The sequence below is a fragment of the Protopterus annectens genome, chromosome 8.part0, assembly GCF_019279795.1.
Source record: "Protopterus annectens isolate FY-2018-M chromosome 8.part0, PAN1.0, whole genome shotgun sequence".
Lineage (NCBI taxonomy): Eukaryota > Metazoa > Chordata > Ceratodontiformes > Protopteridae > Protopterus > Protopterus annectens.
In genome coordinates, this window is record NC_056741.1 from 194,598,354 (window position 1) to 194,624,042 (window position 25,689).

The 25,689-nt window shown below is 38.9% G+C and overlaps 1 protein-coding gene across 1 annotated transcript in view; it reads right to left on the reverse strand.

Moving 5' to 3' along the window:
* The window catches only part of LOC122808188 (alpha-2-macroglobulin-like protein 1), a 452,973-nt gene extending 431,172 nt beyond the window's left edge, over positions 1–21,801 (reverse strand). Inside the window, exon 1 of the mRNA XM_044079156.1 lies at positions 21,671–21,801. Coding sequence (XP_043935091.1) covers positions 21,671–21,738 — 68 coding nt within the window. The 5' untranslated portion in view covers positions 21,739–21,801. The remainder of the gene's footprint in view (positions 1–21,670) is intronic.
* Between the last annotated feature and the right edge of the window lie 3,888 nt (positions 21,802–25,689).

Genomic DNA, 25,689 nt, shown 5'->3' on the forward strand with positions numbered 1-25,689 from the left:
CTAGAAACTTGAAAGATTAGATTGTGTTTTTCTGTGATTTCAGAACTGTACTACTGAATTATTTAAGTATTTCTCTGTGATCTCTGAACTCCTAACTAGCACTGTGTAGTAAAAAGTATTGTCTTGTGTTTTTTGTATTTATTATTAAATATTTTAAACCCTTTCAAATGTGGCTGTTTTGTGTAGAGATAAGTTAAGCTCTAGAGTATATTGCATGCATATAGTGAAACTGTACCAAGCCACTCTAATATGTCTTGACTGGTTATACTTCAAATTTGGATAATAATATTGCACAATAATAATTGGACACCCTTTTAAGGGCCTCAGATTAGCTGATAAATATTAGCTAGGTGGTGGCAGGTGGTACTACCATATAGTCTGGGAAAAAAAGGGGCACAGCTGGAGAACATGTGTCAGCCTTCCCCAAGAGTGCCTGTGTGGTTGTATAAACTTTTATCTCAAAGTGTATGTGTGTTAGCTACTTGGGCAGGGACACGAAGCACTGGTTGGACAGAGAGGGTGCTGGAAGTTTTAGCTTGCCCAGCTAGGCTGAGATCTGGACCCTATAGCTGTGCCAGTGGGGAGTGTTATTGGGGACCTGGAGAGCAAGGGAGCAACCAGCTCCAGACTGACTGATCTCTGTGTGCTCTTATGGGAAATTGTACTTTACTGTGTGTATTTGTTATCCTTTCCTCTTATATGAGATGCCTCTCACTGGTGTTAGTGGTGAGGATTGAGGCTCCTTGATTGCTGGGCCAGTGCACGGGCATCACAGTATTAGAGGAGGTATTTTGCTGTGCAAAGTATATTTGAGGAGGTATTTTAATGGGAGAAGGGTATTGCTAGGGTTGGAGGTATATTAATGAGTATATCATGTAGGGAAAGCTAGGGGGTGGGGAAGTAGAAACATTGGAGAGTAGAGGATAGAGAATGGGCAGATTATGGGAAGTTTTGGGATGTGAATAAATATTAAGTGGGCTGAGAACAGAGGCACCTGTTTATCAACAAAATAAAATGCAAAATAGCGCACTTCCTTCATTCAAAAATATACAATAGGTGATTGTACATGGTAAGGAAACTATACAAAACTTCATGGGTTTTAAATAGCTAAGAGGCAAGTCAAAAGTCAACATGTTGGTATACAGGTGGTGAGTTAGGTTTTTTAATGGTTTGGCAGTGGTGTTCATTTCTTGGGAGATGGTAAGGAATATGCATATGGTGTTTGAGATGGACTCAATGGTACATTGGTAGATATATTTCTTTTAGAAGCTGCAACAATTAGCAGGAGACAATATTCTACCTGAGCCAGTATGACACCTTTACCTATGGCATTACTACAGGGTTTGGATAGAAAAGGGTGGCTTCATTAGGCCAGAATAGGAGATAGTTGATTTTGTGGGTGTAGCACAGGTACAGCTGGAAGTTTATAAAGGGGTTCAACCAAATTACTAGGTATTTGAATTAAGTGACATTTTCAATAGTGTTAGTAAGATGATCAACACTTTTTAGAAGCCTGGAGATTGAAAAAAATGGCAGTTACTAACAGACATTGATTTTCACAAAAGCAGTTTACTTTCCAAAATATAGTTGACCAAATGCCTTTTGTTCTGAATTTGAAAGACCCAAAGTTTCTATTTGCAGACTGTAGATATGAGATGTAAAGGCAAGATGAAATACATTTTGAATGGAGGTAACACTGTCCTGTAATATTGTGTATCATATCCCATTACCAAAAACCTGGTATAGAATTTTATGCAGGCAAAAACGTTGAAGGAGTTTTACTGTTAATCCCACCCCTCATTCACAAAATGCATACAAATAAACACACACACACACACACACACACACACACACACACACACACACATACACACACACAAAAACACTCACACACTTCTCTGATGTAAATATATTTGATGGTTCTGTGATTTTCTCTTTGCACGGTGTGTGTGTGTGTGTGTGTGTGTGTGTGTGTGTGTGTGTGTGTGTGTGTGTGTGTGTGTGTGTGTGTGTGTGAGTGTGTGTGTCTATGTGCCTAAATTCACTAAAATGTGATTTGCTGCCTTAGTTACTGTAAATAGTCTTTTACTGATCTAGGTTTCGGATATAGTAATAACCCTAGTTTTATTTTGTCCTAGCAATGGCACTGTAGTTCTAACTAGAGGCAATAAATATTACAGCAGAGAAGAATAGCTGATATGCTATTAATTTTTTATAATCAAAGTAATGAAGACATAACTTTATTTCTTTATATTTCAATAAGTAGACTTTGAACAATTACTACCTTCTTAGCCATAACAGTTTTATGTTATATAGTGCTGAAGAAGGGCATGTATCTTTGAAAAACGTGCTTCCAGCAGGAGAGGTTAACAATGCATACTAGTGCTGAAAACAAGTCTCACAGAATTCTTAAGATATTATCATTTTTCAAACAGAACCACACCTTATCTTCAAGTGGTTACAGTTTCACTGCTCTCCGTACTACTACGAGTTTCCCTACATCTTGTTTACAAAACTGTAGAAGCAAAAGAAGGTGGGCATGAGAGCTAATATTTAATACAAATTATTTTTCTAGAATACTGTGCTATATTATGTGAAGCCATCTTCTGAGTATTTCTGTCATCAAAATTGAGGTTCATTTCTGAATGAAGAGTTTTGACTCTACAATGAAAAAACATTTTATAAAGCTACATTGCATATACATTTTTAGTGATGTGAGCATGCACAAATGCATGTCACATTGTTGCAGTGTAACCTGTAGTATCTGTGCTTGAGTAAATGTTTATTTCCAGTAGCAGTTTTACAGTCTCCTCTTAGCTACAACTACCAATTTGTCATCATCTTCTTTTGGCTGTTCCTGTTAGGGGTCGCCACAGCAGATCACCTGTTTCCATTTCTTCCTGTCCTCTGCATCTTGCTCTGTCACACCAACCACCTGCATGTCCTCTCTCACCACATCCATAAACCTTATCTTAGGCCTTCCTCTTTTCCTGTTACCTGGTAGCTTCATCCTTAGCATCTTTTTCCCAATATACTCAGCATCCCTCCTCAGCACATGTCCAAACCAACGTAATCGTGCCTCTCTGGCTTTGTCTACAAACCTTCCACCCTGGGCTGACCATCTAATATACTTATTCCTAATCCTGTCTACCCTCGTCACACCCAGTGCAAATCTTAACATCTTTAACTCTGCCACATCCAGCTCAAACTCCTGCCTTTTTGTCAATGCCACTGTCTCCAACCCATATAACATAGCTGGTCTCACTACCCTCTTGTAGACCTTCCCTTTCACTCTTACAGGTACTCATCTGTCACAAATCACTCCTGACTCTCTTCTCCGCCCACTCCATCCTGCCTGTACTCTCTTCTTCACCTCTCTTCCACACTCACTGTTACACTGAACTATTGACCCCAAGTAATTAAACTCATCCACCTTCGCCACCTCTACTCCTTGCATCCTCAGCATTCCTCTATCCTTCCTCTCATTCACACACATATATTCTGTCTTAGTCCTGCTGACCTTCATTCCTCTTCTCTCTAGAGCATATCTCCATCTCTCCAGGGTCTCCTCCACCTGTTCCCTACTCTCACTACAGATCACAATGTCATCTGCAAACATCATAGTCCACAGGGACTCCTGTCTGATCTTGTATGTCAACCTGTCAATCATCATTGCAAATAAGAATGGGCTCAGAGCTGATCCTTGATGTAACCCCACCTCCACCTTAAACACATCCGTCACTCCCACAGCAGACCTCACCGCTGTCACACTACCGTCGTACATATCCTGTACCACTCTTACATACTTCTCTGACACTCCCAACTTCCTCATACAATACCACAACTTCTCTCTAAGCACCCTGTCATATGCTTTCTCTAAGTCTACAAAAACGCAATGCAACTCCTTCTGACATTCTCTGTACTTCTCCATCAAAACTCTCAGAGCAAACATCACATCTGTAGTGCTCTTTCCAGGCATGAAACCATACTGTTGATCACTAATCACCACGTCCCTTCTTAACCTAGCTTCCACTACTCTTTCCCATAACTTCATGCAGTGAGTGATCAATTTAATCCCTTTGTAGTTACTACAGCTCTGCACATCACCCTTATTCTTAAAAATCAGTACCAAAACACTTTTTCTCCATTCCTCAGGCATCCTCTCATTTTCCAAAATTTCATTAAACAATCTGGTTAAAAACTCCACTGCCATTTCACCTAAACACCTCCATGCTTCCACAGGTATGTCATCTGGGCCAACAGCCTTTCCATTCTTCATGCTCTTCATAGCTATCCTTACTTCCTCCTTGCTAATCCATTGTACTTCATGATTCACTATCCCTACATCATCTAACCTTCACTCCCTCTCATTCTCTTCATTCATCAACACCTCAAAGTACTCTTTCCATCTCCTCAACACACTCTCCTCGATTGTGAGTATGTTTCCCTCATTATCCTTTATCACCTTTACCTGCTGTACATCTTTCCTAGCTCTGTCCCTCTGTCTAGCCAATTGATACAGGTCCTTTTCTCCCTCCTTAGTGTCCAACCTTCCATACAACTCTTCATATGCCTTATCCTTAGCCTTCTCCACCTCTCTATTTGCCATGCACCTCATTTCCTTATACTCCTGTCTACTTTCTTCATCTCTCTGACAATCCCACTTCTTCTTTGCCAACCTCTTTCTCTGTATACTCTCCTGTACTTCCACATTCCACCACCATGTCTCCTTGTCGTCCTTCCTCTGTCCAGATGTCATACCAAGCACCTTTCTAACAGTCTCCCTTACTAGCTCTGCTGTAGTTACCCAGCTCTTTGGTAACTCTTCACTGCCACACAGTGCCTGTCTTAACTCATCCCTGAACTCCACCTCACAATTACCCTTTTTCAATTTCCACCATTTGATCCTTGGTGCTGCCCTCACACTCCTCCTCCTCTTCTTGATCACCAACGTCATCCTACAAACCACCATCCTAATCTGCCTAACTACACTTTCCCTGGTCACTAATTTACAGTCTCCAATCTCCTTCAACCTGGCCCTCCTACATAAGATATAATCCACCTGTGTGTATCTTCCTCCACTCTTGTATGTCACCCTATGCTCCTCCCTCTTGTTAAAATACGTATTCACCACAGCCATGTCCATCCTTTTCGCAAAATCCACTAACATCTGACCTTCTGCATCCCTTTGTTTAACACCATACCTACCCATCACTTCCTCATCCCCTCTGTTCCCTTCACTAACATGCCCATTGAAATCTGCTACAATCACCACTCTCTCACCCTTGGGTACAGTCATCACCACTTCATCCAATTCACTCCAAAATTGTTCTTTCTCATCCATTGCACACGCAACTTGTGGAGCATATGCACTAACAACATTCATCATTACACCATCAATTTCCAGCTTCATAAACATCACTCTATCCGACATTCTTTTCACCTCCAAAACACTCTTAGAATACTGTCCCTTCAGAATAACCCCTTCTCCTGCCATCCACACCATGGTAAAATAATTTGAACCCACCTCCAATACACCTAGCCTTACTCCCCTTCCATCTGGTCTCTTGCACACACAATATACCAACCTTCCTTCTGTCCATCATATCAGCTAGCTCTCTCCCTATACCAGTCATGCTGTCAACATTCAAAGTTCTGACCCTCACTACCACAGTCCTAGCCTTTCTCCTCTCTTCCTGCCTTTGGCCATGCTTTCCACCTCTTCTCCTCCTTTGGCCAACAGTAGCCCAATTTCTGCCAGCACCTTGTTGGCTAACAGTACTGGTGGTGGTCGTTGTTAACCCAGGCCTCGACCGATCCGGTATGGAAATATTTACTTGTGTCCACATGAAATTATTTGGCGAAGTTTTATGCCAGATGCCCTTCCTGACACAACCCTCCCCATTTATCTGGGCTTGGGACTGGCACAAAGAAATGCACTGGCATGTGCATCCCCAGTGGCTGGGTTCAGCTGTCAAATTGACTCCTTCAGCCATTAAGGAAATGTAAATATATAACTTATTATTAACAAGACTGATATATCTGTGAAAGGCGGCATCTCTAAGCTGAAAAGTAGAAAATCTGTCCATAAAACAAATTTAGGAGAAACGGGGTACACTTCAGGTTTCAAGAAGGAAACCTCAGGTTAACCAAGATGGTGGTACACTAACTGTGTTAGTAAAATGGATTTACTGAATAATCCCATCTCAATGAAATGTGGTTTAGTGAGCATAATGTGTTTTAAACCTTGGAAGGTCACAGCCCAGAACAGTGGCACTTCCAAGGCAGGAAAAAAAGATTTGTTTTCAGTTTGGCAAGTCCCCTACAGTCCTGATATAGAGCAGGCTTCCTTACCACCAAACTGTTTGTATTTGTGTATCTATCTAGCTAACTATCTATCTATACATGTATACATAATATATATATATATATATATATATATATATATATATATATATATATATAAAAAAACTATCTATCTATCTATATATATATATATATATATATATATATATATATATATATATATATGTGTATGTGTATATATATATATATATATATATATATATATATATATATATATATATATGTATAGGTTGCACAAACAAAGACAGAGAAACGCCAGATACTGAGAAAAAATGTAACGCTAACATGCTCCCTCTTCTTCATCTGAAACATCAATTAAACTAATGCTGCAACCTTCCAGTTATGATGTTCAGAGATTTTTCAAGCAAGCAATAATGCCCAAAAGGGTGTGTTACTGAGCAAATAATGAATGTCCAGGGGTGTTCTGAGGCATGAAAACCCCAGGCACCAGTCTTTTACTCACCCTGGAAAGGCCCAAATGCCATTGTTCCACAAGGAATTATTGGTGTTAAATGGAAGCATACAGAAAATATGCTATATGCATGAATGAGTTAAGAAAATAAACACTCAAGATTATTACATGTGTTTGATAGTGGGGGCACCGCTGTTTGGTCCAGAATGGATGCAAAAGATAAAGCTGAACTGATGTATGACTAAGAAGATGAAAAGAAGCAGTCCAATATCTGCCAATGATAAACAGCTGAAAGTATTAAAAGATTCAAAGCAAGTTGAAAATGTGGTATCACAAAGTCTACACAGGTTGTGGCTGAAATTGAGAATAATGCACTACAACTTTTTTTTTTATAAAATCAAGGCACTGCCCTATACTTTTAGGTTAAAATATAGATAGGACAACAAAGGCCGAAACTTGCTAGTATAATTCGAGTCTATATTAGAAGCACAAAGGCCTGTTTAAGCGAATACATAAACGTCAACACATATTGCTCGAACCACGAGTACAACGAACTCCCGAAACCATGAAATTCAAAATCTCAAATCGGCATAGTTGACCCTTCTACGGTATAGCTCCGTAAGGTAAGTGTGCGATAGTTATGGATCTTAGGGTTAAGGTGCGGGTTAAGGTAAGTACATTGATAGTAATGTATGTAAGGTTTAGTGTAGGGTTAGAAGTAGGGTTTTGTTAAGTGTATGTGTGTGGATTATTTATTTTGTTTGGGTATAGCTCCGTAAGGTAAGTGTGCGATAGTTACGGATCTTACTGTTAAGGTGCGGGTTAAGGTAAGTGCATAGATAGTAATGTATGTAAGGTTTAGAGTAGGGTTAGAAGTAGGGTTTTGTTAAGTGCATGTGTGTGGATTATTTATTTTGTTTGGGTATAGCTCATTATGGTAAGTGTGCGATAGTCACGGACCTTAGGGTTAGAGTGCGGGTTAAGGTAAGTGCATAGATAGTAATGTATGTAAGGTTTAGTGAAGGGTTAGAAGTAGGGTTTTGGTTAGTGTATTTATGTGATTTATTTATTTTGTTTGGGTGGGTAGTATGTAGCGAGCAGTGAGGATGGCCAACTATGCCAGTTCGAGATTTTGAATTTTGCGGTTTCGGGCATTCCTTGTACTTGCGGCTCATGCAATATGTGTCAACGTTTACGTATTCGCTTGAACGGGCTTTCGCAGTTCTAATATAGACCCAATAATTCTAATATGGAACAGACAGAGTGGACGTTACCCAGGGTTTGTCATCTGAGAAGTTTATATAAATTTACTATCTCTTGTCAAAAATAAAGAATTATATGCATCTGTAACCATCAGGGAGAAAGCATATAATGAACATTTTTATAGATCAGATATATCTACATATATATGTGTAAACCAGTTTTCATACCGTTCTTATCCATCACATGTCGTGTGTGTGTGAGTGTGTGTGTGTCTCTGTATGTGTGTTATGTGTGTATCAGTATATGTGTGTGTGTGTGTGTGTGTGTGTGTGTGTGTGTGTGTGTGTGTGTGTGTGTGTGTGTGTGTGTGTGTGTGTGTGTGTGTGTGTGTGTGTGTGTGTGTGTGTGTGTGTGTGTGTGTGTGAGTGTGTGTGTGTGTGTGTGTGTGTGTGTGTGTGTGTGTGTGTGTGTGTGTGTGTGTCTATATAGCTATCTAACTATATACATATATAGGGTTACTATTATTTCAGCGAATGCTTAAAATAGCGTACACTGTTTAATCGACCCAATAAAGTTGAAAACCCTAAATCCCGAACACATGGAACAGCGATTTGTTTCCCAGGGAAAAAAAAATCACTGGGCCGTGTTCGGGACTTTGCCATTTCCTCCACTGTAGTGCAATCCCGGAGTTAGTAAAAGCCCCCCACTTTATTTTGTGTTTGGATTTTTTTTTTTACGAAGCAGCAATTTTTTTTCCCTGGGAAAAAATTGCTATTCCGTGTGTTCAGCATTTAGGGATTTTGATTTTATTGGGTTGATTAAACAGCGTTTGCTATTTTAAGCATTCACTGAAATAATATAAACCCCACATATATATATATGCAAATTTTTTTACAAAGAAGCCCCACTGTGCTCCCACATCCCCTGCGATGTGTATATATATATATATATATATATATATATATATATATATATATATATAGATATGTGTGTGTGTGTGTGTGTGTGTGTATATATGTGCATGTGTGCATATGTGTATATGTGTATATGTGTATGTATATATATATATATATATATATATATATATATATATATATATATATATATATATATATATATGGGTCTACTTCACATGGTCTACATTCCAAAACGTCTACTTTCATATGGCTGAGACCATGATGAAATGTCGACCATAGAAGTAGACATCACAAAACAAAAAAAACTTACCTTCATGCTGCTAACAGTGGGGCAACCCCCCCCCTGCACCACCCATGGGGGGGGCTCCACCCACTCACACCCCACGGAACTTAAATATACCAACTCCGAGATTGCACTAGAGTGTGGAAGTGGAAATCTTTCCATTCTGCGCTGTACGGAGATGTTGGTTCCCCATGGTCAACATTTCAAATGTCGATCATATGGTCTCGGACATATGAAAGTCGACGTTGTGAAATGTCGACCATGTGAAGGGGACCCATATAAATATATATATATATATATATATATATATATATATATATATATATATATATATATATATATATATGTGTATATCTGTCTATATGTATATATATATATATATATATATATATATATATATATGTATATGGGAATCTATCAGTTCCACGAAGGAACAATTACTCAACAACCAGATCACCGAGACCACATCGCCGACACAACACATCACAGGCAATGGTAAGTATAACTACTGTGGAATGGGATGCATTCCCATTTCCACAATGTGGTGCGATCTCGGAGTTGGTATATTTAAGTAGGGGGGTGCAGGGGGTCTTGCCTCTGCTATTTACATGTTTCTTTTTGTTTTTTAATTTTATTGTGGGAATGGGAGTACATTCTGTTCCTCAGTGGTTATACTTACCATTGTCATTGATGTGTTGTATCGGCGATGTGGTCTCAGTGATTTCGTTGTCGGGTAAGTGTTCTTTTGTGCATCTGATATGGATATATATATATATATATATATATATATATATATATATATATATATATATATATATATATATATATATATATATATATATATATATATATATATACAAACATATATATCTGAGATTGCTCAACTTTGAGTCTTTGAGTTAAGGGCCAATTCTCATACCCCACTGCACCCTGAAACAATGTTTAGTCTTTTTTATTTGATTACCTCCGTTTTAAGCATTTGCACCTGATGTATTGAGTTTTGATGTTTTGAGTATATAACCAAGCACTGATGCACACTTTCTGGTGAGCAGTTCTGGGATAATGGACAATATATACAAATATATATAATGGGTCTACTTCTAATAATCGAATGACCACTTACCAGAAAGTGAATTTACCAAGATGATAACACCGAACTGTTAATTTACTGAATGATCACACTACCGAATATTTTAACAAGGATCATACACACTTGGCCAACATGGGGAAATTTGCCCCTTTTCCCACTGTAGTGTGACCCCAGAGTTGGTATATTTAATTATGGGGGCCCCCACATTGGAGAGTGTGGGGGGCATAGCCCCCACCTAGGTGGGTTTGACATACTGTGGTGTTCTGCGTTCAATGTTGGCTAAGTGCATAGTTTCCCTGTTAAAAAATTGATTGTTCGGTAGATTAACAGTTCGGTGTTGTCATCTCAGTAAATTCAGTTTTGGGTATGTGGTCTTTTGATTATTAGAAGTAGATCCACGTATATATATATATATATATATATATATATATATATATATATATAGCTATAGATATAGATATTATTTTGTTATTGTTGATATAGCTATAGTGACCATGACCCTGTGGACGAAGTCAAAGAATTGACTACTTGAAGCAATTTGATAGAGACATTTTTCTGTACCTATCATTGCTCTGAAACACAAATGTAATGACAATCTCTAAACTGATCAATGGAAGTCCTAAACGGCTTGAAGCAATACATGTTTCAAATGATTAGAGGTAAATGTGACATTTTCAAGAAAGAAATTTCATGTATTCATAGATTCATTTTCTTTGCCAACTTTATGATATGCTGTTAGACAAAGTGACTGTGTTATGGCAAGAATTCAACATAAAGCAGAAAACAATCCGGAAACAGATGCAAGTCAATCATAACTTATTTGTATAATCCTGTCTGGTCTACATGTGCCCAGAAGGACAACATGAATATTGTCAGGTTCATCTGCTGACAGGTTTTTTGGATATGAGCTGCTGGAAAAATCAACACTGGCATATAGACAACACGTAAACTTCATATGGGAGGAGCCCCAAGTGTGAGAAACAAACTGCAGAATCAGGGATTATGAAGCAACAGTGTTCATCACTTCACCAGTGAGACGTCGCTTTCTTAATATTGCCAGAAAAGTTACAGATTGGACTTCAAATCTTTCAAGACAAAATGAAGTCAGTGTTAATGTCACTCACAACTATGACTCTGTTACAGATGACAGTACATTTTGGACTGATAAACTGCTGTCATCATTTTTTGTTAGCTCTCTCAACAGTCTTGCATACATTGAATAGTTTTGCATAATGACTCAAAATATGTGTACTGAGGAGTGTGACTGAGGCTTCTTGGGAATGAAGAAAAGTAATCATATGAACCAAAATGTTTAACTACATTGATATGGTTTTAGCTCAGTGTTTGACATGCCACAATATACCTTATAGAATCTGCAGCATTTCGTTGTGCAACTTCCTGAAGAGCAAGAGAAAGCCAATATTATTTGCTCCTTGCACTTTGCAAAATGTTTGATGAAGCTCAAATCAACAGACTGTCTTTTAACTTGCTCTGGGAAGTGAACTATGTCTTTTCATTCCGTATGTGATAGATTTACTCTCATCTTCAGCTATTTGCAATTATTTTAATCCTTGGTCAGGGGTGGTGTGGAGGTTGCCTTTTATGACTATAGCTTGTCTGCAGTGTTAGATTGGTAATATATGATATTCAATTTAAAAATAACAACAAGAAGCTTGCAGATTGCCTCTTGTACTTTATGAGAAACCAAAGAATAATGTACCATGGACCGTCTGATGCATACAGCACCACTTCAGCAATTAAGTTATCAGTGACAAATGCTATGAAACCAAGATTAACATAGTGAAGTCTCAGTGAATGCATTTGGGGTGAAAATGTGCTGTTACATTACATTGGAAGTAAAGAAAAAGAAAAGGATCTTGCTCCATGGCTCACCTATTTGTGTTTACGCGTATAAAATGAGTCATGCAATATACCTTTGTATGGACTGAGAAACATAACTTAGATATCTATAAAACAAACAAAAAAGCTTTTTGCAGGAAGTTAGACCCCTGCTCCTCCTCCAGGAAGTGAAACAAACACTGATATGCTCCACTTGCTTATTCCATACAAGTCAGTATGATTTAAAAAAAAAAAAACAAAATTGCAGAAAAATCATTTTTGATAAAACTATAAGATTTGCCAAGACATTTTAATTTGTAAATATAAGGAAGTGATTTTAGATAAATGAAATTCTCTCATGTTAGTCATTGCTCATTAAGAACATCTTGGAACTCAAAAATGAAGTCCTTTACTTGAAATTCTGTGTGGTATCCTGTAAAACATCAGCAAACACAAGACATAAATGAAAGCTGAATATGATGACAAATGGTTTAGAAAGCATCAACACAGATACCTGGAAGTGTTGATTATATGAGTGCAAGGTTACCTGCAGGCTGTTTTAAGGATACTGTATTTTACATTAGAGGCTGGACATTCCAAATGCCTAGATGTTGTTTTCATGGACCTAACTGCTTCACAAAAGACAGTTGCAATATTAAGCACTAGTATTGCAAGCCAGTGGGTTGTCTGCATTGACTACGTGTCAGAAGAGCAAATGTCCAATATAAATTTCTCAGTAAAAAAAACATGCCTGCTGTAATATTCCTGAATGTATTTTTGAGATTTATACTAAGCTCCCTGAAACTAGATGTCTGAAGATGAATACCTTATCCAACAAGTAAATCACATCTTTAAATGGTCACTGAGAAGTTTAACTTACATCAACAAGTGAGAGAAAAGAACTGACAAATAGATATAAGACCAACTTGTTCCCAGAACAGGGCCCCTTAGCAATACAGTTAATGCTGGACATGTAACATGGAAAAGGCACCTGAATAATAGGAAGTGCCAACTACTCTGACAGTTTGTGCTGAGCAAAGCTATATCATAGAAGGAAAGGTTGCCCACCACTCAGCCCATAATAAGAGGAGACAGACAGTAAACTCCAAGAGTGTGCACTGACTGCAAGTCTACCCTGGTATGGATGTTTGCCCTTATCTTTAACAAAAGAGAGTGAATGATGTGGGAAATATCAGGGATGAAAAGACTAGGCAGGGTGACACAGCGAGATACGAAAAGACTAAGCAGGGTGACACAGCGAGATATGAAAAGACTAAGCAGGGTAATCCATGAGATATGAAAAGACTAAGCAGCGTGACACAGCGAGATATGAAAAGACTAAGCAGGGTGACACAGCGAGATACGAAAAGACTAAGCAGGGTGACCCATGAGATATGAAAAGACTAAGCAGGGTGACACAGCAAGATATGAAAAGACTAAGCAGGGTAATCCATGAGATATGAAAAGACTAAGCAGCGTGACACAGCGAGATACAAAAATACTAAGCAGGGTGACACAGCGAGATACAAAAATACTAAGCAGGGTGACACAGCGAGATACAAAAATACTAAGCAGGGTGACACAGCGAGATACAAAAATACTAAGCAGGGTGACACAGCGAGATACAAAAAGACTAAGCAGAGTGACACAGCGAGATACAATAATACTAAGCAGGGTGACACCATGAGATATGAAAAGACTAAGTAGAGGTGACACCACGAGGTACAAAAAGACTAAGCAGAGTGACACCACAAGAAACAAAAAGACTAAGCAGGGTGACACCATGAGACATGAAAAGACTAAGCAGGTTGACACAATGAGACATGAAAAGACTAAGCAGGGTGACACAATGAGATACAAAAAGACTAAGCAGGGTGACACCATGAGGTATAAAAGACTAAGCAGGGTGACACAATGAGATACAAAAAGACTAAGCAGGGTGACACCACAAGATACGAAAAGACTAAGTAGGGTGACACCACGAGACATGAAAAGACTAAGCAGGTTGACACAACGAGAGATATGAAAAGACTAAGCAGGGTGACACAATGAGATACAAAAAGCCTAAGCAAGGTGACACCGTGATACAAAAAGACTAAGCAGGGTGACACCATGAGGTATAAAAGACTAAGCAGGGTGACACAGCGAGATACAAAAAGACTAAGCAGGGTGACACCACAAGATACGAAAAGACTAAGTAGGGTGACATCATGAGGTATAAAAGACTAGGCAGGGTGACACCATAAGATATGAAAAGACTAAGCAGCATGACACCACAAAATATGAAAAGACTAAGCAGGGTGACACTATGAGATATGAAAAGACTAAACAGAGTGACACAGCGAGATACAAAAAGACTAAGCAGGGTGACACCATGAGATATGAAAAGACTAAGCAGGGTGACACCATGAGATATGAAAAGACTAAGCAGGGTGACACCACGAGATATGAAAAGACTAAGCAGGGTGACACCATGAGATATGAAAAGACTAAGCAGGGTGACACCACAAGATACGAAAAGACTAAGCAGGGTGACACCATGAGATATGAAAAGACTAAGCAGGGTGACACCATGAGACATGAAAAGACTAAGCAGGGTGACACCACGAGATATGAAAAGACTAAGCAGGGTGACACCATGAGACATGAAAAGACTAAGCAGGGTGACACCATGAGACATGAAAAGACTAAGCAGGGTGACACCATGAGATATGAAAAGACTAAGCAGGGTGACACCACAAGATACGAAAAGACTAAGCAGGGTGACACCACGAGACATGAAAAGACTAAGCAGGGTGACACAGTGAGATATGAAAAGACTAAGCAGAGTGACACCACGAGATATGAAAAGACTAAGCAGGGTGACACCATGAGACATGAAAAGACTAAGCAGGGTGACACAGTGAGATATGAAAAGACTAAGCAGGGTGACACCATGAGACATGAAAAGACTAAGCAGGGTGACACCATGAGACATGAAAAGACTAAGCAGGGTGAAACAGCGAGATATGAAAAGACTAAATAGGGTGACACCATGAGATATGAAAAGACTAAGGTGGGTGACACCATGAGATATGAAAAAAAACTAAGCAGGGTGACACCACGAGACATGAAAAGACTAAGCAGGGTGACACCATGAGATATGAAAAGACTAAGCAGGGTGACACCATGAGATATGAAATGACTAAGCAGGGTGACACCATGAGATATGAAAAGACTAAGCAGGGTGACACCATGAGATATGAAAAGACTAAGCAGGGTGACACCATAAGATACAAAAAGACTAAGCAGGGTGACACCATGAGATATGAAAAGACTAAGCAGGGTGACACCATGAGATATGAAAAGACTAAGCAGGGTGACACCATAAGATACAAAAAGACTAAGCAGTGTGACACAGCGAAATGATTGACAGGCCAGACTTTTTAATAGACCGGAATGGGTAACTGTACAACTGCAACATACAGGCTGCCCTGCTCCAATTTTCAGAAATCTTCAGTGGGCTTATTCATCTCACTATTGTCAGTCCACTGAGATCACTTATGCACTATCCTGGGTACCTAATTAAATATCTTGGTAGTAACATTTACAAAGGTAGGATGTCAATGTGAAACACAAAGTGCTGTTAAATGAAATAATTACTCATAAGTGTCCATCTTTCAGCTCTAGCATCAGGTCACAGTCTATGAACAATCTGTATATTCACTCCAATTCTCAATTGGAGATACCTTCGGTGGGCCTGCATATGTCATTATTTTCAGTAATTTGACTGAGACCACTGAGGTACTATACTGGGCACCTAAAGGAACCTCTCAGGATCTTAGTTGTTGAAGGGGAATGCCAAGTGCGGATTATAATGTGCTACTAGAATAAGCAGTAAAACTATTATTCGTAAGTAATATTAAACATTATGAAACAACGTTTATATACTGCAACATGCTGGCTTAGTTTTAAGATTTTTGAGTCTTATAGCTCCATGGCCCAGGTTTCAACTCTGAGTCTTACAGCTCCATCACCCATGTTTCAACACTGTCTTATAGCTCCATCACCCTTGTTTCAATGCTGAGTCTTATAGCTCCATGGCCCATGTTTCAACTCTGAGTCTTATAACTCCATCACTCATGTTTCAACTCTAACTCCAGGTCACTGTCTAGATGGAGTTTGCATTATCTGTCCAGATATACATGGCTTTACTCCTGTTCTTTATTTTTCACTTCCCTAAAGTAAGTCAGTTAATTTGCTACTATAAATTGCTTATTTGGTGTATTTACCATTGCCCCATTGGCCTGGTTCATGGCTGGTGTAAGTCCATCAAACAGCTCACTTGCCCAGCTAACAAATGTTAAAATAAATTAATTAATTAATCAATCAATCAATTAATTAATTAATTAATTCATTCATTCATTCATTCATTAAATTACCATTTACAGAAAAAAAAATCATATTACTGTCAGTGTATACTTGTTTACAGTCTCCTAGGTTTACAGGTGATGTGGAAGGAAATGTATGTATCTGCTCAATTGCATACAACTCATCAGGACTTTTACTTTGAGTGCACACGATATTTCCAGAAGCTCTGTCCCAGCAGCTTTGAATGCTGGAAGTATCATTGTTTGCAGTTAGACAAATACCTAGACACACAGTAAGCTAGAGTGTGTGAAACCATGGTTGTGCTTGTAATGGTATGGATATGTGGTATAGGTATATGCATGATCGGGAGAGTTATATCATGTAAAGAGACAAAGCAGATGGCATGATATTTTTGAATATGTTACTGTAGAGGAAAGGCAGTGATGCAAAATATAAGCGTTGAATGTTTTAAAATACTTGTTTTTTCATTTTAAGACCTTTATGACTCTTCGAATATTCTTTGCAAATGTTAGGTCCTGAGCAGCCTATAACTGTTAGTGCACATTAAGTAAGTGTATATTTTAAGAATATGAAGATCTCTTTTGAATACATAATAATATTTCCTGGACGTCATCATAATGGAACCAAGTGGTGGCACTTATTAGAATTAAAACTGTGACAATGAACAGCAGGACAATATTTGCTGCCCTAATATGCCATCTCCTTACTATACCATTCAGAACAAAAGTTAGTGGTTCCTAGTAGAAGTACGTGTTGCTGTTTGAGCAACACCAGCAAAATAAATGGCATGTTGTATCTGCAGTGCTCACTGATATAACTGGGACTGAGCTCAGACCTGTGGTTAGGGAGTGAAAGTCAACATGAAAATCCATCACTATAGTAATTTGTGGTTGGTTAGCTTGTATCACTAACTTATGCTACTCACAATGGTTACAATTTCTCAAATACAGCTTCAATGCAGTTTGGTTTTGCAGCAGCCATCCATCTACCTATCCATTCATCCATTCATCTGTGCATGCACCTAGATGTCCCTCCTTCCATCCATCCATCCATCCATCCATCCATCCATGTAAATTTCCCTCCTTCAGTCCATCCATCCATCCATCCATCCATCCATCCATGTAAATGTCCCTCCTTCAGTCCATCCATCCATCCATCCATCCATCCATCCATCCATCCATCCATCCATCCATCCATCCATCCATCCATCCATCCATCCATGTAAATGTCCCTCCTTCAGTCCATCCATCCATCCATCCATCCATCCATCCATCCATCCATCCATCCGTCCATGTAAATGTCCCTCGTTCAGTCCATCCATCCATCCATCCATCCATCCATCCATCCATCCATCCATCCATCCATCCATCTCCTCTTCCTTCATTCAGTTCCAGCTCACAACGTTTGCTGTGTATTTAAAATACATAGTCTTGCCAAATGAATTACAACCTGATGTACTATTTTCTTTACATGGTCACTAAGTGGTTTTAATTCTGCACAGTCCAAAAAGCAATGCAGACCAAGTCAAACACAGAACTGAATAAAGTATGTCAGGCGTGCTCATGTCTAGGTATCTTAATGAATGCATATATACAATGAAGCCAGCAAATGCAGCACCCCTACCCTTTTCTGTAACATTACACAATAAGAAGTACAACTTCACATATCTTACTGTTCAGCACATAGAAGCATATACCAATTAAGGATATACACTAGCTCCTGACAAGTGACTCATTCCATGAGTAAATGGAACTGGTTTTGTGTTTCACTATTTACATTTTTGTAAGAAAAAAACTTGCAGACAAATGCAATGGAATTCTAAACAACTTATCAATAATAAAGTAAACAAAAGTCTTCAACGCTAAATAAAATAACAGATAGAACTCTTCTCCATTTAGACGCAACAACAATTTTTTGAATGGAAGACACCATACAAAACCCAGTGTACCACTGGAAATATTTTACCCAACATAGAACTTCCAGCATCATAGGGCAACACCAAAGTCCCAGTTACATCAACCTTGTTAGAGGAATTTGTAATTTAGTCAAATGTCAATTATCCCACAACTGCTCAACAGGAAGTGTCCATCTGGACTTAGAGTATAGCACAGTTGCCAACGGAATGCCTAATGCAGCAAGGTATAAGTATGCCACTACTGCGCCAGTGTTCAAAAGGCTCCCCATCCGTCATTACTTATTTACATTAACACTAACCCAAATTTTGCCACTCCTCATAACCCCCAACCCAGCAAATTTCCTTACCAAACTCCATTTCCATTAACAGTACCACTCTTCAGGCAAAGTATATCAGAGAGTACTGTTAGGCTTTTTCTGTCATTGATTGATCAGAAAAGGAAAGTGTTTGTTTTCCTTTTGTGATTGGTTTAGTTTAGATATTTTGTGTTTCATGTCTTCTGTTTGTTGAAAACTCACTTTGGCAACAAACAGAAAGTCGAGCCAACTTAAGCGAAAGTGCACTTCAACAAAAGTGCACTTTCGAGAAAATTTCTGTCGGCAAAGTGAGTTATCGACAAACAGAGGTAGACCCAAATATATATATATATATATATATATATATATATATATATATATATATATATATATATATATATATATATATATATATGGCTCTACTTTGATTCACTGAAAACTCATTTCACTGAATTTAAATTCACCCTCACAAAATCGCTGAAAGCTCAAATCACTGAAAACTCATTTCACTGAATCACATTTCACTGAATGTAAGTACTTTTGGGCAGATAAAACATATATGCCCTTTTCCCCACTGTAGTGTGATCCTGGAGTTAGTATATACAGTTTGAGGGGTGTGGGGGGCATAGCCCTCCACCTACTTAGTTTTTATATTTATGAATCTCATTTCACTGAAAGCTAACAATATAAAACCAAAATTAGGCAGGGGGGAAATATCCCCCACATCCTTGATAATGGGGGGCCATTGCCCCCACACACTCCCAGACTATGCATACTAACTCCAGGATCACACTACAGTGGAGAAAAGGGCATATATGTTTTACTTACCCAACAGTACTTACATTCAGTGAAATGAGATTCAATGATTTGAACTTTCAGCGATTTGGCGTGAGTCTGTATATATATATATATATATATATATATATATATATATATATATATATATAGGATCACTACTAAATCCCGAATACTTACATTACCGAAGACCAGAAACCCGAAAGACAAGAAGACCGGAAGACGAAATGTGCGAAATTTGAAATACCGAACACTATGCTAAACATACTCACACACATACACATACACACACCTTCACCCAAAACACAAACACACAAACCTACACTACATAAAGGCAGGGAGCCAAGCCCCCCTGCAGCCACCATGTGGGGGGCTGCGCCCTCCACACCCCCCCATTTAAATATTATAACTCCAAGGTTGCACTATACAGATAAACACACAAAAACACCACCACACACCTACATTCCCCGCGCGCACACACACACACACACACACACACACACACACACACACACACACACACACACACACACACATATCACAGTCACAACTCACACTTACACCACACTAAAGTCCTTAACCTACACAACTAAACATAGATACTTACCTAACCTCCTGACTTCTCCATACTTTGTGATTTTGAAATTCGCGCTTCTGGTCTTCCGGTCTTCTTGTCTATTGGGTTTCTGGTCTTAGGATTCCAGTCTTTGGTAATGTAAGTATTCGGGATTTAGTAGTGATCCTATACACATATATATATATATATATATATATATATATATATATATATATATATATATATATATATATAAAATATTATATGTGCATGTTTGTGTCATTGAATTGACAAAAACATTTACCCTCTAATAATTAAGTGCATATGCTTGATCAACACTAAGCAAAATAAAAAATAAAAACATGTTTTTGCAGGGGGGGGCACGATCTCCACTGCCCCCCCCACTACAAATTATACATAAAAACTCCAACATTGCACTACTGGGGGGAAAGGCAAACTCACTGATCCTTGATTTTCCACAACCTCACAAAAAATGGTTATTTACAAACAGATAATTTTTCATTTAATACTTCTGCCTGTTCACTTTTTAGTGAGACAAATCATTAAATAAAGGTAGGACACCCATATATATATATATATATATAGATATATAGATATGTGTGTGTATATTTATACGTACACACACACACACACACATATATATATATATATATATATATATATATATATATATATATATATATATATATATATATATATATATTGGTCTACCTGAAAAGATCAAAAACCCAGATATTCAAATAACGAATCATCCAGACCAAAACTCAAACTCCATTTCATCGAAGCCTCACAATAATGAAACCCCGAACATCGAATGGTAAACATTAGCAGAGGTCTGGTCTGCACATAAAGGAACAGTCCTCTCTTTAATGACAACTTACAGGAAATCTGTTATCAGCGGTTTTAAATGGAGATCACGGTACAGTGAGGTTCAGGAAATTTACTCTTTTCTCACTGTAGTGAGATCTTTGAGTTGGTATATCCCATTTAGAGGGCATGTGGTAGATGCAGGCACACACATGGGTGGGTGCAGGGGGGCTCTCCCCCCCTGAAAAAACACTGATACAGAATTCCTGTTCGCTATAGTTAATGGGAGAACTGCTCCTTAAAGTGCAGACCAGACTTCTGGTAATGTTTACTGTTCAGTGTTCCGGATTTTGTTATTGTAAGGGTTTGATGAATTGGAGTTTTATGGTTATTGTCTTGATAATTTATTTGAGTTTCTGGGTCTTCGATCATTTGACGTAAACTCACACACATATATATATATATATATATATATACACACACACACACACACACACACACACACACACACACACACACACACACACACAAACACAGAATAAGAGTAATTTCAAAACATTTAAAAGTCAGCGATAATACCAGCTGCTAAACTGAAAGACAGAGCCTCTCAGCTCCATGGTTTTCTGAGCTAATATCCTTATAGTTTTCTCCACTGTCGATTATATTTCATATTTAGCTACTATACCTCACTTCACTGTCAAAAATTTGTAGTCCTGTAGCTAAATGAAAATAAGTCCCACCACAAAAAGTAATATGTGATTGAGTCTTTAAAATATTAATACTTTTAAATTTTACTTACGGTTGTTGATCAGATTGTATAACTGTTTGCAGCAGTATACAAGAAATCAGTACTCTGTGCCACATCATTAGACAAGGAAGGTGCACCTGTGCGCACCTGTAAGGTATGGAAGTGATGTGATGCTGGTGGTTGTGATCCCATGTCTTTTTATATTAGTGCCCTTCCTTACAGCAAGATTAAGAAGAGGGAATGGCAAACAATGCACTGTGTACTTAAATCTCTTTTGCCTTAAGCAAACAGTCTGGTAAATCATCTTGCTGAAATCTGCTCATATCTTCTTAACAAAGTTTTGTTTAGAACATACCACATATGTGAAGCCATAAACAAAAGAAAAACAAAAGATTAACTTCCTTGCAGTATGTGAAAGACGCACTCAAGAAAGTAAGGCTTTAAATATGTAAATGCAAATGTGGGATTAGTGTGTAAGAAAGAGAGCAGCACTACATAGATGGGTCATATTATGAAAGAATGTCTTTGTGTGTACGAAGGGGGGGGGGCATAGAGTGGATATAAACAAGTCAAGATTCCTGAAAGTAACATTTATGTCTGAGCAAAGCTGTGACTATTTGTATCAAATGCAAAATTCAAACTGCAGGAACGAAAATGAACATATAATTTAAACTGAAACAAGATGCGTTATTTACATAGTAAACAAAACAAACTTTAATTTTCCCTTATCTAAATACAAAATTAGCAGGCTCTAACATGATGGGGGTCTTTTAGTGTATAAATAAAACACACGTGCAGTAATCAGATTTGGTTATTGTAGTGTGGTTTTCTTGCCACCCTCTACATTACGGAAAGTGAATGCTACATCCCCTTGGGACAATATGTGGTAAGAAGAGATGCAGTTGCTTTGCATGCACTGGGACTTGTTTGCTTTCATTTTAGTTCAGCTCACGTGCATTATTTTACAGTGTTTGCAGTTATACAACAAAAAATGTTTTGAGTATAACTTAGTTACTCTTTAGCAACTATGAGATATAAGGGGAATTAATTAACTCCACTCTGAAAAATCTGATTAAGCGTATTGGTTCAACAGTGTGTATCACTTGTTTTGACATGTTTTTTCAATTTTTTTTTTACTAAATTCTGCATAGTCTGTGTGTTCATAGGTTCATAGGTAGGTACTAGGCTATTGGCCCTAGGGCCAATATAAGCCTAGCCAAACGGTACCCTGGCTTTTGCCACCCAAGAAAATTATTTTCCTGTGGCCCTGTCAAGCAGAGTCACAGAAGTGATCCCCGGGGTGAATTTCCTATCACCCATCCAATCATCAAGATTTTTCTTGAAGAGTGCTAATGAGGAGCTTTGATTGATATAGATAGGTAGTTTGTTCCAGAGTATGGGAAGTCTCTGAGACAGGAATCTATCCCTCCAGCATGTTCTGTTTATTGTGGTGACAAGGTTTAGGTCCCTAGAGCATGTAGATCGGAGGGATTGGGATTTCTTTATGTGGAGCATGTCCAACAGCTCTGGGTTTGTCATAGCTTTGTATGTTAGGCAAAGATTGCCTCTGAGTAGGCGATATGCGACAGAGTAAAGCTGGAGTTTTTTGAGATGATCTGCGTAGGGCATCTGTTTGAGGCTGGTAATCCTCTTTGTGAGGTATTTCTGTGGCCTTTCCAGTTGTTGTAGATGTCTTGTGAGGTACATACCAAAAGGGGCATTGTACTCTATAACGGGTCTAATGAGTGATGAGTAGAGGGGAACAATGACCTCTTTTTCCTTGGATGAGAAACCTTTTGTGATGAGATATGTCATGTAGAAGGATTTCCTGACTACTGTGGTAATGTGATTATCAAAGGAGAGACTACTGTCCACCTGTGTCCCAAGGTCTCTTATCACACTTTCGGTGTTAAGTAGACCACCGCCTATGTGATAGTTCATGGGTACAGAGTTTTTACCAAAAGGGATGACAATGCACTTTTTGACATCGAGCTTGAGGCCATGGCTTTGACACCAGGCATCGGTCTCAGTGAGGCCCTTTTGTATGATGTCCACATTGTTAGGAGATTTTATTATAGCTCCTAGTTTGCAGTCATCTGTGAACATTGTTAGCCAAAGACCTTCTGTGTTAGCCTGTACTTCAGAGAAGTAGATACCAAACAGGAGAGGACCTAGGACTGAACCCTGTGGTGCTCCACTTGTCACTGGTCTGAAGTTGGATTTAGAGTCTGCTACTTTCACAATGTGGGTTCTGTCAGTGAGCCAGTTGGCAACCCATCTTGTGACATAGGGATTTATACCTAGTTTAGTGAGTTTGTCTATAATTCCAGAGTGGGGGATGGTGTCGAAAACCTTAGCGAGATCTAGATAGGCTGTGTGTACCACCTTACCCTGATCTACAGCTTTGTTGACCACTTCAAAGAAGTCTATCAGGTTTAGGAGACATAATCTGCCTTTTACAAACCCGAACTGGGTAGGGTCCAGAGCTTTGAGATTACCAATGTCATTGTTTATAAGTTCCATGATGATACGCTCCATAGCCTTGCAGACCAGGCTCATTAGGCTAATGGGGCAGTAGTTCCCAGGGTCTGTGGTGGCTCCCCCTTTGTGGAGTGGGACAACTGTTCCTGTGTGCCATTCAGTGGGCACAAAGCCTGAGGTAAGGCTATGATTGAACATGGTACTTAGTTGGGGTGCCAGTTCATTCTGTAGTTCATGTAGAATGCAGCCTGGGATGTTGTCAGGTCCCATGGAAGCTGTGTTCTTAGCTTTGGAGTGTGTGTTGTTTACCTGTGCAGCCGTGATTACAGGAACATTGCATTCTTCCGGTATAGAGATGGGCCCTTTTGGGGATGAGAGAGGGGTAAAGTTAACACTGAACCTATCTTCCAGGATGTTGGCAATATCAGTTGGTTCTGCATATTTAGTGCCATTGTGCTGTAACTCAGAGCAGATCTGTGTGTTGCCATTGAGATTTTTGAAATAGCTATAGAATGCTTTGTGGTTGTCTTTAGAATCAGTGGCAATTTTGTTTTCGTAACTAGCCTTGGAGGATTTTATGACGGATCTCAGCTTCTTACTGAGGCTGACCATGGAGTTCCTCCAATCATGGGATTTTACTCTTTTTTGCAGCAGTTTATTTCTTCTGTTGTAGAGTTTGTTTATAGCATGGGACCACCAGATTGGCTTCCTTTTTTTGGAGGATAGCATCTTGGTTCTGTTAGAGATTACATGATCCATGCACACGTGTAAGTGCTTATAAAGTGCAATTGTATAGGATTCAGCAGTCGTATCTCTACTGTCCATCAGCATGGGTGCCTTGATGTTTGCCACTTCTGTCTTAAGAAGCATGAAGTTGGCTTTGGAAATTTTTTTTACGGAGGTTTCCCTAATGGGGGGTGGGGCTGGGATGTGGATGTCTAGGGTGATTTGCTTGTGGTCGGATCTGACCAATGAGGAATTGACCTCTGGTGTGGAACACCGGTTGCCCATGTTGGTAATGACCAGGTCTAGGATATTGCTGCCCCTGGTGGGGGTGTGGATAAGTTGATCCAAGGCATTAGAATTTATGAATTCCAGAAAACGTTGAGCACAAGAGTTGGTACATGAGTAGTTTTCCCAGTTAATGGTGGGGTAGTTGAAATCACTCATTATTAGGGTGTTAGGTTGTACCCTAATATTTTCCAGTGTATCAAGAAATGAGGAGTGGCTATCCTGGGGCATGGTGGGGGATCTGTAGCAAGCTACAATTTGCATTGTGGTCTTGCACAAAGTTAGTTGCACTTGGATAATCTCAGATGCATTATGCTGAGCAACTAGCCTGGAGGTGTGGATATCCTTAATGAATATTGACACACCTCTGCCTTTAGCGCTTCGGTCCAAGTTAGATGGCCGAAAGGTGTGGTATGAATTATATCCTTGTAATGCAGGGGTAGTAGTCTGAATACTGTCTCCTGTCTGCACACTTGTTCTGGCATGCATCTTGCATGAAAACCTGACCAATAAATTATCAAGATTTTGTAACACTGCTTACTGAAATATTTTTCCCTTCTTAAACCCCAGCAGGACTT